Source organism: Onychostruthus taczanowskii, unplaced genomic scaffold, assembly GCF_017590055.1.
Source record: "Onychostruthus taczanowskii isolate IOZ18803 unplaced genomic scaffold, ASM1759005v1 scaffold25, whole genome shotgun sequence".
In the NCBI taxonomy this organism is placed as follows: Eukaryota; Metazoa; Chordata; class Aves; order Passeriformes; family Passeridae; genus Onychostruthus; species Onychostruthus taczanowskii.
In genome coordinates this window covers 5,663,405-5,677,361 of record NW_024499796.1, presented here as the reverse complement: position 1 = coordinate 5,677,361, position 13,957 = coordinate 5,663,405, and the positions used below count along the sequence as shown (strand labels likewise).

At 45.9% G+C, this 13,957-nt stretch overlaps 2 protein-coding genes across 3 annotated transcripts; one reads left to right on the top strand and one right to left on the bottom strand.

The window, feature by feature from the left end:
• The first annotated feature begins 49 nt into the window (after positions 1 to 49).
• DOLK (dolichol kinase) lies at positions 50 to 4,485 on the top strand. 2 transcript variants are annotated; one of them, XM_041406984.1, is made up of 2 exons: positions 50 to 79; positions 2,153 to 4,485. In XM_041406984.1, the coding sequence occupies exon 2, from the start codon at positions 2,249 to 2,251 to the stop codon at positions 3,818 to 3,820; it is 1,572 nt and encodes a 523-aa protein (XP_041262918.1). In that variant the 5' UTR covers positions 50 to 79; positions 2,153 to 2,248; the 3' UTR covers positions 3,821 to 4,485. The 2 variants fall into 2 exon arrangements, with proteins under 2 accessions (XP_041262918.1, XP_041262919.1); XM_041406985.1 differs by lacking the exon at positions 50 to 79 and adding an exon at positions 103 to 530.
• A 1,548-nt stretch (positions 4,486 to 6,033) lies between these two features.
• PHYHD1 (phytanoyl-CoA dioxygenase domain containing 1) lies at positions 6,034 to 11,997 on the bottom strand. Its single transcript, XM_041406662.1, has 11 exons — positions 11,761 to 11,997; positions 10,808 to 10,966; positions 10,227 to 10,302; positions 10,043 to 10,090; positions 8,642 to 8,697; positions 8,397 to 8,459; positions 8,277 to 8,298; positions 7,791 to 7,919; positions 7,141 to 7,257; positions 6,878 to 7,004; positions 6,034 to 6,694 (listed from the first exon to the last, which is right to left on the bottom strand). The coding sequence occupies exons 1-11, from the start codon at positions 11,920 to 11,922 to the stop codon at positions 6,649 to 6,651; spliced, it is 1,005 nt and encodes a 334-aa protein (XP_041262596.1). The 5' UTR covers positions 11,923 to 11,997; the 3' UTR covers positions 6,034 to 6,648.
• Between the last annotated feature and the right edge of the window lie 1,960 nt (positions 11,998 to 13,957).

Below are 13,957 nucleotides of genomic sequence, written 5' to 3'. Positions count from 1 at the left end.
CAAGCCACGCCCCCTACGCCACGCCCTCGCAGCTGGGTCATGTGACAGGCGGCGCGGCAAGATGGCGGCGTCCTGCGAGGTGGGTGCGCCTTGGGCTCCGGGGCGGGGCCGCAGCTTCGCGCTGGAACCGGGAATCACCCGGGAGCGCCTCCGACAGCGGATGTCGTTCCCAGTAGCGGAGGCTGGGCTGTGGGTGTCGCGGCTGAGGGGGACAGGAGGCGGCAGCGAGCAGCGTAGAAGGACAGGGCGCGGGCAGCCCGCGGGTTGAGGGGCGTCCACAGGGGCTTGGGGAAGAGAGGGAGCAGGCGGGGGCTGCAGCGAGGCGAGGGCTGCCGGATGTTTGACAGCACGCCAGTGGGAAGCTTCCCTGCCCTGAACAATCGGGATGCGGAGCAGAAAACGCTGGGTCCGGCTTGAACCGCGCGGTGCTGGGTCCCGTTCGGGATGAGAGCGGCGGGAACCGCGCGGTGCTGGGTCCCGTTCGGGATGAGAGCGGCGGGGCCGAGGAGCCTCACCTCACCTGAGAGAAGGTGCGGAGGAGGGGATTGCGGCAGGCACAAGAAAACGAAATAACTCAGCAGTGAAATATATCGCGTTGCAGATGGTCAGGTCTAAACATTCAGAGCTGCTGCACCACAGAGCTCGGGCAGGGTGAAATTCTGCCTGGCCTGGCAGGGACGTGTATCCATTGATACCACAGCTGCAGTGCAATCCTAAGGCTGCCAGACCGAGTAGGAACACTCGGTCTTTGGTTGGCAGGTGGCATTTACTCTGCTTCTTCTCAAACAATCCTTAGGCTTCCCCCTCCCCACAGTGCTCAGAAACAGCAGGGAGTACAACCCAAAAACTGTTATTGGCTGGAGGTGGATATTGTCCAAACCAGTTCTCTTTTATTGACTGTATGATTAATTCTTCTCCTGTTTAAAAATTAATTGCAATGACAGAAGATTACATTTGGCCTGAAGGAGCTGTGTAGCAACAGTGCCTGTAATGAAGATGTTTGGCAATCAAGTATTTCAGGATATATGAATAAGGATGCCAAAAAGCAATCTATCAATAATTAAGTTTTCAGTACAAAGTCATAAATATCTAAACACTGCAGGCACACTAAGGAATTTTGACAATACAAACTGTAATAGTTCCTCAGTAATACTGCTGTTACTTTGTCAGCTTTGTAGTCTGGTGTCACCTTTCAACACTGGCTGAAAACCCAAAAGAGAACCTTAAACAAACTTCTGGCCTTCCATGAGGGAGCTGGTGTAGATATTGGCAATGACACTTGGGGAGCAGAATTTAGTAAGGCTTTGCTGCTAACCAGCTTAAAGGTGGGCCAGAAGGGATAAAGTAAGGCTGTGTTTCACAGCTGGATCAACCAGAATATTTCCAACAGAAATAAAGAACCTGAGACCTTCAAAGACCCCAGAAGAGGTGCCACTAACAGCAGATTTTTACATATGGCTGATTATCAAATTATATATCCATAGGGAAATCAAGGGTGCCAGAAAGCAACAAATGCTGGTGAGAATTGCACAATGTTGTCAATGCCCACAATTCTTTGAAGGAGATGAGATTTAACCTAACAGAGAAAATGTGCCTGTTGCTGATTATCTCAACTGCTTATCTTCCAGTCCAAAAGTTTAAAGGAAAGTTTGGTTTGCAGGGCAGCTGTGAGCAGCTGTGAGCCTTCACTCAGAGAAGGTGAAGTGCAGGATTCACTCACCTCACTGTTTGTTTTTTTTAATTCATCTGTGTGTTGACATTAGCAATTGGCACATAACTGTCAGTTTAAATTAAGAACCAAATAGCTGTGCAAACACTTCAGCTGTCCAAGTAATTGCTTTAATTGCTTGTGGGGGGGGATAGAATGTAAGAAAATAAAGATAGTGCAGAAGGTAATCCCACCCCTGAGGAGCTGCAGCTGTACTAATTACCAAAGATTAGGAACAGGCCTGCCCTTGACAGGTCACAGCTGTGTCCAGTGAGGATGAGTGCTATAAAATCATGGGTTAGCTGGTTGAGAGGGGAGCTGGAGTTTATTGGCTGTGCTGTGAAAAAGGAGTCAGTGCTGCGAGGAGCTGCCCATGAGAAATTACCAAGAAGGTATGGAACTTTTGCAACAAGATGGCAACAACTGCTTGCTGTTTTTTAATAGGAATTGCAGTAGCACGGAAGGAAATTCTTCCTGATGGACAGCTGAGCACAGCAGGCCTCTGAGATTCTGCAAGCTGAGGCGGGCTGGGCTGGCGCCATGTTCAGCAAGGCCGTGCTGGTGGAGTCGCTGCTGGTGCTGGGCGCGGTGCTGTCGGTGCACGCCGCGGTGTGGGACCGCTTCTCGTGGTGCGCCCTGGCCTTGGCCCTGCAGGCCTTCTACGTGCAGTTCAAATGGGACCGGCTGCTGCAGCAGGGCGGGGCCGTGTTCCAGTTCCGGGGGGCGGCCAACAGCGGGCTGCTGCCCGCCAGCATGGTCATGCCCCTGCTGGGGGTGGTGATGAAGGAGAGGTGCAGGGCCGCCGGCATGGTGTACTTCGAGCGCTTCGGCGTCGTGGTGGCGTCCGCGGGAATGCTGCTGGCGCTCTTCCTGTCCGTCCTGGCGGTTGGCATCACCAAACCCGTGCCGACCAACACTTGCATCCTGACCGGTGTTGCTGGCAGCGTAATTATCTACACCATGAAGCATTCCTTGACTGTGTCAGAAGTGATAGAGGTGCTGGAAGTGCTGCTCATTTTCGTCTACCTCAGTATGATCTTGCTGTACCTGTTGCCTCGGTGTTTTACTCCCGGGGAAGCGCTGCTGGTTCTTGGAGGTGTAAGTTTTGTTCTCAATCAGCTCATTAAACGCTCACTGAATGTAATCGAGGGCAGAGGGGACCCCATTGACTTCTTCCTTCTGGTAGCAGTTGTCGGAGTTGTTCTTCTTGGTCTTTTTTTCTCTGTGCTCTTCACTTTCATGGATTCGAGCACATGGATCTCCTCCATGTTTTTCCACATGATGACAGCAGTGTTAGGCTTAGGGGTCATCATGCCTTGGCTGTACCGACTGATCCAGAGGAACCCTTTGTTCTGGCTGCTCCAGTTTCTGTTTCAGACACAGACAAGACTTTACCTCATTGTGTATTGGACCTTCTTGGCCGCCTCAGCATGCGGGGTGGTTTTCTACCAGAATGCTAAGAGATCATCTGAATCTAAAAAACACCAGGCCTCAACTATAACCAGGAAGTATTTCCACTTCATTGTTGTAGCTACTTATGTTCCTGGGCTCATTTATGACCGCCAGCTCCTCTACGTTGCTGCAGTGCTGTGTCTGGCAGTGTTTATCTTCTTAGAGTACGTTCGCTACTTCAGGATCAAACCTTTTGGACAAACCCTGAGGCATTTGCTCTCTCTCTTCTTGGATGAAAGAGACAGTGGACCTCTAATCTTGACTCATATTTATCTCCTCCTTGGCATGTCTCTCCCAGTGTGGTTATTTCCCAGATCTTGTGCTCCTAAAGGCACCTTGCCCGGGGCAGGAGCACTGGTCCCCTACTCTGGGGTGCTGGCAGTAGGGGTGGGAGACACCATTGCCTCTGTTTTTGGCAGTACACTGGGGGAAATGAAATGGCCAGGAACAAAGAAGACCTTTGAAGGGACAATGACAGCTATTTTTGCCCAGATCATTGCTGTGGCTCTCATTCTGATCTTTGACAGCAGTGTGAATCTGAACTCCAGCTATGCCTGGATTCTGGCATCTGTGAGTTTGGTTTCTCTTTTGGAAGCTTACACTACTCAAATTGATAATCTGCTGTTGCCTCTCTACCTCCAGATCATGCTCATGGCATAGAAGCACTTCCAGGAACAGAGTTTTCTCCCTTCCTAGAGAAAGGTACTAGAAAATGCACTTTAATGAAAGCTCAAAGATGATGTTTTGGTACAGCAGAGAAAATTGTTGAGAACAGAAATGAAAAAGTCTTACTGTCTTACTTAAAATAAAGGTTTTGATTTGGTCTTGTTTTTACCCATCAAAAATAGACAGATTTATGTTCTAACAGCAACAAGCATGACTGATAAAAACAGCACTTGTGTTTAATAATCCAATTTAAGTTTCTTCTGCATACCCAAGGGAAGCAGAGGAAGAAGAGGTAAGTCAATTAGAGAGGACAAAATAAACAAGCAAGTCTCCAGGATGTTGCTACCTCTGTACTGTACCTTGTTTTCTGTACCAAGTCCTACGTCTTGTGTTTGATGTGTGAACTCTCATATCTGTATAAGCACGATGTGAAGCATGTTTGATAACGAGGGGGCCACAGGAACCAGGTACAAGTGTCCAGCTATGTCCAGTCCTCATCAGCAAGAGCCAAAACCACACCACGATGCACAAACACAACTCCAAAACCAGCAGCTGCCACAGCTGAGTTGTCCAGGGTGGGTGGGGAAGGTTTGGGGATGTCAGACACTGCTCATTCCAGACCATACTAATAAGAACAGTGAATCTTTAGCCCTGAAGTTTGCTTCAGCAAGAAAAGTGTTTTATCTTTGTCAAGACTTAATCTCTAAATTAATTTGGAATGAGTATGGGGGAGGGGGGGGGGGAATTAAGCAAAGTCACAGCTAAAACTAATTACACATTAATCCTGAAAGCAGAAACTCTGTTGAAGTCAATAAAATTTTCTACTATTACACTTTCCTAGTTTTCCATTTTTTCAGCCAGATGTTTAATCAAATAATGTATAAAAATGCTTCTATCAACAAATTGACTAAAGCTACTGAATTCCATCCATTTAATTACAATTATAACTACCATTTTGTGGCCAAAAAACCCACTTCATTTCTATGTATGAAACCCTTCTGTATCAACATTCTCTTCTCACTGGTTTGCCCAGTGTCCATTAGAACAAAACACAAGTGTCCTTCCTGTCTCCAAGCAGGAGATTGTCATTCCAGGATTCTAGTTTGCATCATGAAGTTCACTTCTGACCCTTTTTTAATTCACTTTTGGGAACAGTCTGGGGGAAGTCCAAGGTACCTTACACAACACTCCTACAGGCCTGTAGCTCTGAGACCATGCCTTGGGAGGAAGCCTAAGACCAAGGGTGGAGTGAAACCAGCCCCTGAGTCAGCAGAATTGGCTCCAGAATCCAATATTGTGTGTCCCTGCAACAAGCCAGGACTGGAACAGCTGAGAAGCAGCATTGCCCAATTCATCCTCCTGCCTGGGAAGGGCTCCTGGCATTTGGTGCTGCTTTTCCTGAGGATGCCAGAGCTGGTTACTAAATTGTCAGGTACTCTGTAGGCAGCCCAACTCAGCAACTGCTGGGCTGTTTCTTTCATATTTAATGGGAAATCCTGCCAATCAACCCAGCTTTTTGTTAATTTATGCACTTGAAGTAGATGGTTTTGCACACTGCAGGTAGTGGTACAAGTCAGGACAAATTATCCCTCCTCTGCAGAATTCTAAATTATTAACTTCTCTCATGGAAGGACACAGGCAAAACTTAAGTTGCTTCTGTGACAAGCCACAGCCTTCACCATTGATGTCATAAATTTTACCAGAGAAATTTGCTTTCCTTCCACCCTGCTTCCAACTTTCAAACCAGCTGTAAGAAAGGTAGTTTTGGAATGCAGAAACTTTGCATTCAATGTTCCTGCTGTTGCCGTGACCCAGCTCCCCAATTTGCTTTTGAAAGGGATGAATCAGTAAGATTTGGGTGACTCTACCACAGCCCTCAGCAGCCTTAGGGTTACTCTGATATAATTCCTGCATTGGTGACACTGGGCTCCCATCTCAGGGTTGCCACTGCACCAGTGCTGGTGAAATCACAGCTTCTGTTCAGTTCAGGTACAGACTGGAGCTTGTATTTCCAAAGATTCCTTGGTATAAGTTGTTTTGGGGATAGAAATTATTCGTGTGCATATTGAGAGTTCCAGCTGCTCACCAGACAATTTAGCACTGTCCCCAACTGTTGGAAAAAGGTCCCACTGTGTCTTCCTCAAAGAAAAGATGATGGAGATGAAAAGAAGAATTTCTATTTTTTTATTTAACTGTAAAGAGTTTAATTGAGGTTCTTTGTTTCCATCATTTCAACATGAATCTTTAAAAATTGTTGTATTTTTAATCACACTCAGAGATAAAACACTCAGCTACTCTCTGCCAGGAGTATTTAGAAGACTGACTATAAAAAGCAGACCTCTTGCTTCATTTCACCCACAAGAAGATTGTTTTAAATCACTGTTATTCCAACAATAAGACAGAAAACTAGGGATGAAAATCAAACTTCTCCCCACAACATGTTCACTTGCATTGCTGGAGTCAAACAGTCAAGAAATGCACTTAAGCTCTTAAACACAAGAAAATACTCAGTATCTGCAGGAGAAATACTTGGTAAGTGGTCCCAGTCAAGGTGCAATGGTCTTAACTGGTTTGTTTTCAAGACTGAAGGTGTTTCCTTACCAAAAGGACTGAGTGACTACTCTCATACTGGCAGGGCTCCTGCTGCAGTAGAAGCTTCTGTCTACTGCAGTTTTGGGCTGTGATAATGGTCCTGGTTTCGAGGAGGAGGATAAATTAACACTGAGAGCTGATCTAGTGAAGGTTGTTTTTAAAGAGACCATGAATGAACAATCAGAAAGGAATATTGATCGGCTATTGACCCCACAAGCCAGTCACTACCTTCAAGTGTAGAGCGATGGAAAAGGCAGTTCAGGAGTTGGCTGGAGCCTAGGGAGCAAAGGAGAGGAAAAAGCAAAACTTCAGAGGCTATTCCAGTTCTGCAGGCACAAAATCAACACCAGCTGAGGCGCTACCAACAAACTGTACAGGCAAGACCCCCAAGAGTTATCCTAACTATTGCACTGGAAAGGCTTCCATTTCCTTGGCCGCTGGTGAGGATCACAACCTTACCAGTTCTCCTTGCTCCAGGTGGTGCCTTTGGCTTCCATCACGTGGAAGGTGAACACGTGGCGAGAAGACTCCGAGCTGTTGAGTTCACTCTTATGGACAACCTCGCCGTGGATGAGGATGAGTCCACCTGTGGGAAAGAAGCACCTGGACTGCTGTTTTCCACAAGATCAGCTCTGGCTTTGCAGTGGGAGGGAAGGTGTAGGGTTAAAATATGATTTTAGCTCCCTTGTGTTTTCTTGAGCCACATTTGGGGCTGTTTGTACCTTTACTTATGGGCAGAGGTATGAACTGCTTGTCATCGTAGGCTGGCTCTGAGCCCACAAACTCCACACATGTTGAGGCACCTGAAGCTGCACGGACCATCCTCCTGGTAATCCCCTCTGCAAATCCACAGAATAAGCAAACACACAAAAATTAAACACCTGGCTACATTCTGCACAGCAAAGGAACAATATCAGTGATTTCTCTTGGCAGTGATAGGAACTTCATTATTACTATAGTCACACTTTCCTTAGTAATTTGGGTGGGATCTTTTTCATTAAGTAGAGATTTAGGATTTTCCAACTGTGGCAGAATGGAAGACAAGAGCTGCCTTTTTTTTCTTTTTTTTTTGCCTTTTTGGCCCCTTCTGTGCATTGCAACAGACCCTCAGGAACACAAATATTCACACACTTATGCAAAACCAACCTTTGGTCCATTTGTGCTTTCTATAGGATCATAAACCATGATATGAGTACAGCTAGCTCCAGGATTTGAGGAATGAGTAGCTTAAAATCTGAAGATCATTATGATTACACTCACTGAGTGAATATTTAGGTGAGCAGAAGTTTAAAGCTGCCCTTTAGTGTGCTCTAGAAGGGGGGAAAAGCAGACCTGTGCTAGTGACCAGCAGTGGTCACACACATGCTCTTACTGGTGTGAGAGCCAGGGATGAACCACAAACAGCCATTCTCCTGTGTGGCATCTTCCAGAGCAATCCAGAACCCCAGGATCCTGCCCAGGGGCTCTGTGTGCAGGAAAGTGGCATCCTGGTGTGGTGTCACTGCAAGAAAAGACTGTCATTGGGGTCTGTAATGAGATTCAATTCCTCCAAAAGGACTTTAGGGTTGCATCTCCCTGACTCAGGTCCCTCCCCTGCCCACCCACCTATCACACACATTAAATCTTACATAAAAATACCACCTTTTAGCCTGCTGCAAATGTAAAAATAGCTCTTTGTTCAAGCTGCATATGATGTAGAAACTTTTCAGAAAAAATGTGGATTTCAAAGATTATTTTAAGAAGCTTTGGACTGCCAAATTCACAGGTTTAAGTCTGATTCTGAGCCTTTTCCCTGGTAATATTCCTTTCCTAAAGGAGCATTATCTGCAGTGTGATATAGAGGTAACACAAATCTCACCTTCACCACCAATGCCAGGTTGCTGCAAAGAAAAAAAAAAGTGATGTGTGAAGAATTTCACAGCTTCCCACTTAACAGGGTCTTATTTCTTGAGTGACAAGACAACTTGAATTCCTGTACCTTGAAGATATACATGCTCTGCACAACTACTGGTCTCTCAAGGCCTAGTTTTCTTCCCAGTTCCTGCAAGAAAATTTCCAATATTTATGCTCTCTGCACACTATTTAACATTATTCTTTGAAGATATTTACATTTCCTTTCACTGACAAAATGACTTCCCCTGGGAGTGTAGAAAACAAAAATTAACTACTCTGCAATTTATTTTTTTTCCCCCAAGACCATTCTAGGAAGCAATAACAGCTCACCTGCACCTTGGGGGAATGGGTGATTTGCTTGAAGACAGGATCATAAGCATGTAGAGCTAAGGGGAAAGAAAAAGCTCAGACAAGATTTCAGAAAGAGAAGGGAACAACTCTCAGTGATGAGCTGCAGACACCACAGCCAAGCAGGATAAATTGCAGCCAGAAACTTTTATCCCTCCCAAGATGGATAAATGTGACTCATCACACCTAAGGTGATAGGACACTTACAGGTTGTACAATCATCATTAAAGACCATAAATATAATCACTCCCTGGCCACAAGCTGCACACACATAAAAGCCAGGGTACAGAGTGAACAAAGTGGAATATTCTGTGAATCAGTATAATATTATACAAGTGACAACCATTACACATGACCATGAGGCATTTGGGTGAATTCATCCTTTAAAAACACACCTCTTAAGACCTACCAAAAAAGTGAAGTACTGCAAAAAGGAGCTGTAGCTCATCTTTGGTGCCCTTCAGAGAGCCCCAGGCAGCAGGTCAGAGCATTTGTGTAGACTCTTGCTACAACCCAGCTCTGACAAATCCCCAAAGCAAAGACTCAGAGTTGTGCCTCCAGCTCATCCTGATCAGATTTGCCACGAGGGCAAGTCCAGCAGGAGCTGCTGTCAGGCAAGGGATGAGACTTGACCAAAATGAGTAATTACAGAAAATAATACTAGAGTAGGCTTTTGAATTGTTAAGTTGCTGGGTCAGCAGGAATCCACAGTTGTTTTCACTTCCCCTGAGGAAAAGCTGAAGTGTGACAGAATGGCAGCAGGCCTGGGAAGAGGAGAGTGTTTTTCTGAGAAAAACAAAGAACAAGAACTCTTAGTACTGAATTTCCAACTGTAGCGAAGTTTAGTCTGAGCAAAGTTCACGTTTGCAGGCACAGGGAATCCTGCTCTCATTTTCCATGTATTGTTGGAAAACAAAAGGGATCAAAATGCTAATCCAGGAACTGGGAGAGAAGAAATAGGTCAAACAGAGCAGTAAGGGTAAAGAAAAGATGGTGGTGACACCACAGGAGGGAGGGCAGCTTCAATATCAGCAACCCAGCACGGCACAGGACATAGCAGAGAGTTTGGTCTGTACTGAATGTCACCAGTATCAGGTGGTAAATTTTTAGAGCAAATCTGTTACATAAAAGAGCCAAGGGCTGAAGTCCAAACTTTTGCATGTCAGTGACTCTGAGCTATTCATCACTGAAAAACCTCTGAGAAGAGGTTTTTGAAAAGGATTGGAACAGAAGATCCAGTCCTCTGAGAGCAGAGAGTGAGGGGCAGCATGAAGAGAATTGCAGAGACAGTTATGTACAGTGAGTAGGTCTGGAGAAATCCTCATGTCTGAAAACCACATCTCTTTTGCCTATCCCTCTCCAAACCCCATCCTTTAAACATACCATGGCCAATCTTGCTGACAGACTTCTCCTTTGGAATTAGAAAGTCACCTACAAAACAAAACAAAACCATAATTTAACATTGTTTGAAAAGCAGGAATCATTCCTTGATCTGGAAACTGGCCCCTGATCCCTCACTCAGCCTTTTTCCATCCCCTCTGTGTAGCTAACTCATTGCAGGGCTTACCTTTCTCGTCCAAAACACCTTTCTCAAAGAAGAATCTAATCTTGTCTCCACTGGTTAGGAAATAATCTGAGCTACCCTGCAGGGATAAGAGCCCAGTAAAGACAGCATCCTTGTAAAAACATAAATGTCCTTTCAATCAAAGCATTAACACTCACCTGCATCTTTTTCCCACCAAGCCGCCGCATGAACAAAACACAGTGAAAAAATCACTCATAAAAAGGCTTTCCACAACACTACATGTCCTTGTGCCGATCAGGGCTTTACAAGAACCTCTCACACAGAGGTTATCCTCGCTTTTCTTTTGCTAGCTGCCTGGAAAATAAGCATTTTTCTGCCTGCAGAACATGTACAAAGTGATCTGTGAGAGCTGCTTGTGGCTACGGGGGGTTGAAAGCACGGCAGAGCCACACATTGATAAGACTCTTGATAAGACCCCAGCAAACATTTGCAGAAAGCTGAAGAGCAAATTCCTCTCGCGGCGTTATGTTCAGTTAGAAGGAAGAGTCATGTTCCCCCAGAGCACACCCTGATCAGCAATTTGCCTTTTCCCCTCCTCTGGCCAGCCCTGCCCGTCTCGGTACCTGCTCCCGGAGCTGCTCGTCCTCCCTGGTGGAGAAGGCGGTGCGGCAGTGCGGCGGCACTTCCATCTCCGCCACGATCCTCTGGATCTGCCTCCTCATGCTGTCACACTCCTCTGCGCTGAAAAACTGCTCCAGGACAAGGAAGCCATCCTTGTGGAACTGGAAGAGACGGGGTGACTGCTCTTCCCCGGGGGAAGCAAGAGAAAGCAGCTCTGGCCCTTTAGGGGGTGAAAAGCATCCCAGCCCCAGCTCTGCAGCCAGGCAGCGTGTTCTTAATTTTTAATTTCAAGAGGGGTTTCTGTTGCAAAAGATTAATTAAGAGGCTGAAATTCCAAACAGTTAAGAACAATCTATTTCAATCCCTCAGTCTACACAAAACAGAGATCTCATCACTAGAGCCTTTTGTGGTTCAAGGATATCTTATCTAATGCCTGTAACCAGCAGTTTTTAAACTACCAAGCACAGTAAGACAAACAGGGCAGTCGAGCCTGTGTGCCAAATCAGAATGAGATTCCTTTACAAGCTGGAAAACTTTGTTCTCTCTAAGGAAAAAAAAAGACCCTGGGTAATATCTCACAGTTCACTACACAATCCTTTACAAAATGAACTCTGTTGGCAGTGAACTCGGTTTCTTTATATAGAATACCCTGGAGATTATCCTTTGCCAGGAAGATTTCGAGTTCAGGGATGAGAGCTGAGCAACACAGACAGAAGGGGCACGGGAGAAATCCCTCCAAGAGCTCTGTGGGACAAGCTGCCCCCGCAAGAGTTTGTAGCCATGATACTCACACACTAAAATTAACGTGGTACAAGAAGCTGAGGAGAATATAAAGTGTTTGCAAAGCAGATCTTGGATAGAGCTGCTGCCAGGTTAACCAGCAGTGACTGTATCTCACACACCGTGTCATGCCTGCCCTCTGGACACGCTCCCTCCCTGCAGAGCAGCTCCTTACCTTCTGGATCTGCTGCTGGCTTACGGATGCCATGGGGCAGAAGCTCCCAGCACCAGCACCTCGGTGCCACCTGGGCTCTGCAGGGCTGGCTCCCCGCCTCTCCACGTGATCCTTGTCCCAGCATGTGATAAAAGCCAGCGCTGGGCAGTTGGACTCTTGCATAGCTCAAAGATTTTTGTCCCCATTGCCAGTTCTTTGCTGGGACATTCAGGACTGCACAGTACTGCTTTGGCTCTTGGTGGTTACAAAGCACACAAAATTTTTCTATTCAAGTGCAGTCACAGACTTGATGAACAGCTGAGCTCCAAGGAGGAATCACTTTTAATTAATAACCCAGATTTAAAAATAGGGCAGTTAAACTGGTAATCACAAGAGTAAGAAAGATAAAGGGAGTTAAAATAAGAGTCAAGTGTGAAGAAAAGATCAAGATGTCTTAGAACAAGTTTAAAGTACTGATTCAAGGTCTTACAGAGCCCTTTTTGCTTAGTCAGTGAGTCCTGCCAGCACTTCAGCATATCCCCTGAAAGGGCTCCCCAGCCCAGGAGGTGACAAACAGACTAAAATGTGGTAAAGAGCTTTAGTAAAAGTATGGGTTTAGTAAAACCCATAGGGAATACTTCTGCTGTTTTCATTCACAGCTGCTTTTTGATAATTTACACCTTCACTTGCTCTGTTCACTCTCCTGCAGCTCCAGAAGTCCATGTAATATTTACAAATAAGTAAAGCCAAATCCACCCTAAGTTCAAACCAGAGAGCAAAATGCAGAAAGTGGAACCAAAAGGCAGAGGGAGGAACAGTTGCCAGCCCAGCGGTGGCGCTCCCAGCCAACACATCCCTCCCATCGGGAATCCCTGGGGAAGGTTTTCCTCTCTAGGAGAAAATGTGTTTGGCTCCTAGAGGAAACACCGAAAACACCCTTGAGCAGCACTTCACAAAAATAACACCGCGGGGGCGTGTTCTTGCATCACTCACCCAGCCAAAGGAAAACCCAGCAAAAGGAAGGAATGCAAAATGTTCACAGGAAAGTGTTTACATCCTAGCAACTGAAAATCCATTTAAAGAGAGGGTGTTTGAAAAAATTAAGTTTTCTATTCTGTAAGGGAATTGTGGATAAAATCACTCTGCACCTTACTAAAACTTTTTTTTTTTTTTAACTAAAGAGGAAATTAGGGGTTTAACTTTTTTCAGGCTTTACCCAGTACACAGGAGGATATGAATTCAGTAGTTTAAAAAGCTAAATTCTGCCAGAGACTAATCACTGGACTACAAACCTGGAGGGGGAAAAAAAACCAAAAATCAGTCTCCAATGCTATAAAGCTCAAAAAAAAAGAGGGAAGGACTACTGGAATATTAACACTCTCACCAACTGATGGAGTGGAAAAGTTTTTAAGGAAGATGCATGACCAGTGGGGAAAAAAACCAGCTGTAGATTGTTGCCTGCAAGTTGATTGTGTGACCCACCTCACCCCTCCCCAGGAGGCAGCAATCCTGGAGAAACATTCCTGGAAAACACTCCCACACCACTCCTTAGTCCCTCTCCGTCACTGTCGTGTCATGTCCTTCTCGTTCCCACACACGGTGGTTTTTACCGGCAATTTATCACGTCACCTTCTCCACTCCCCACCTTACACACACACGATGACTCCAGAGGCTGTTTTGGTTCGTGCCACAGCAGCAAACCACAGTTTTCCTGGTCCATGGAATGTTTTGAGCAATATAAACAGCAGATCACAGCAAACAATGCAGCAGCTACCAGGAGATAAAACCCATCCTGGTTCCAGCTCTCCATGCCTGTCCTCAGGAGTCCTCCCATTCTTTGCCACTCCAGCCATGCCCCTATTTTGAGGCTCAGAAAGACCTTTCCAGCAAGAGGAAAACCACTCTGGCCACACAATGCCCAAAAAAAGTCAAAGAGAAGGATGCCACCATTGTAAAGCCTTCTCTCCCCTTAAGTTTACACAGAAAGGTTGACAGTACTTAGACAAAACTGGGAAATGGCTCCTTTTCCTTCCCTTCCTCGTCCTCCAAGAGCTCTTTTTGCAAACTCAACATTTTCTCCTGCCAGCTCTGCAAGAAAACTTCTGGCAAGCTCCATTGGAGGCTGCCAAAGCCCAGCCCATGTCTGCAGGAAAGGTGCAGATCAAGTGTTCCAAACGCCTTTTGGACTGGCACGATTATCCCAGTAAGGGCTCCCATT

What these genes read in the sequence shown, in the direction of transcription:
- DOLK (XM_041406984.1), top strand. Translation starts at nt 2,249, where the DNA reads ATGTTCAGCAAGGCCGTGCTGGTGGAGTCGCTGCTGGTGCTGGGCGCG.
- PHYHD1 (XM_041406662.1), bottom strand. Translation starts at nt 11,922, where the DNA reads ATGCAAGAGTCCAACTGCCCAGCGCTGGCTTTTATCACATGCTGGGAC. An exon ending in AGAGCATGTATATCTTCAAG is followed by an intron (nt 8,299 to 8,396) that starts GTACAGGAATTC and finishes TTTTCTTTGCAG; the next exon opens with CAACCTGGCATTGGTGGTGA. An exon ending in ACCTCTGCCCATAAGTAAAG is followed by an intron (nt 7,005 to 7,140) that starts GTACAAACAGCC and finishes TCTTTCCCACAG; the next exon opens with GTGGACTCATCCTCATCCAC.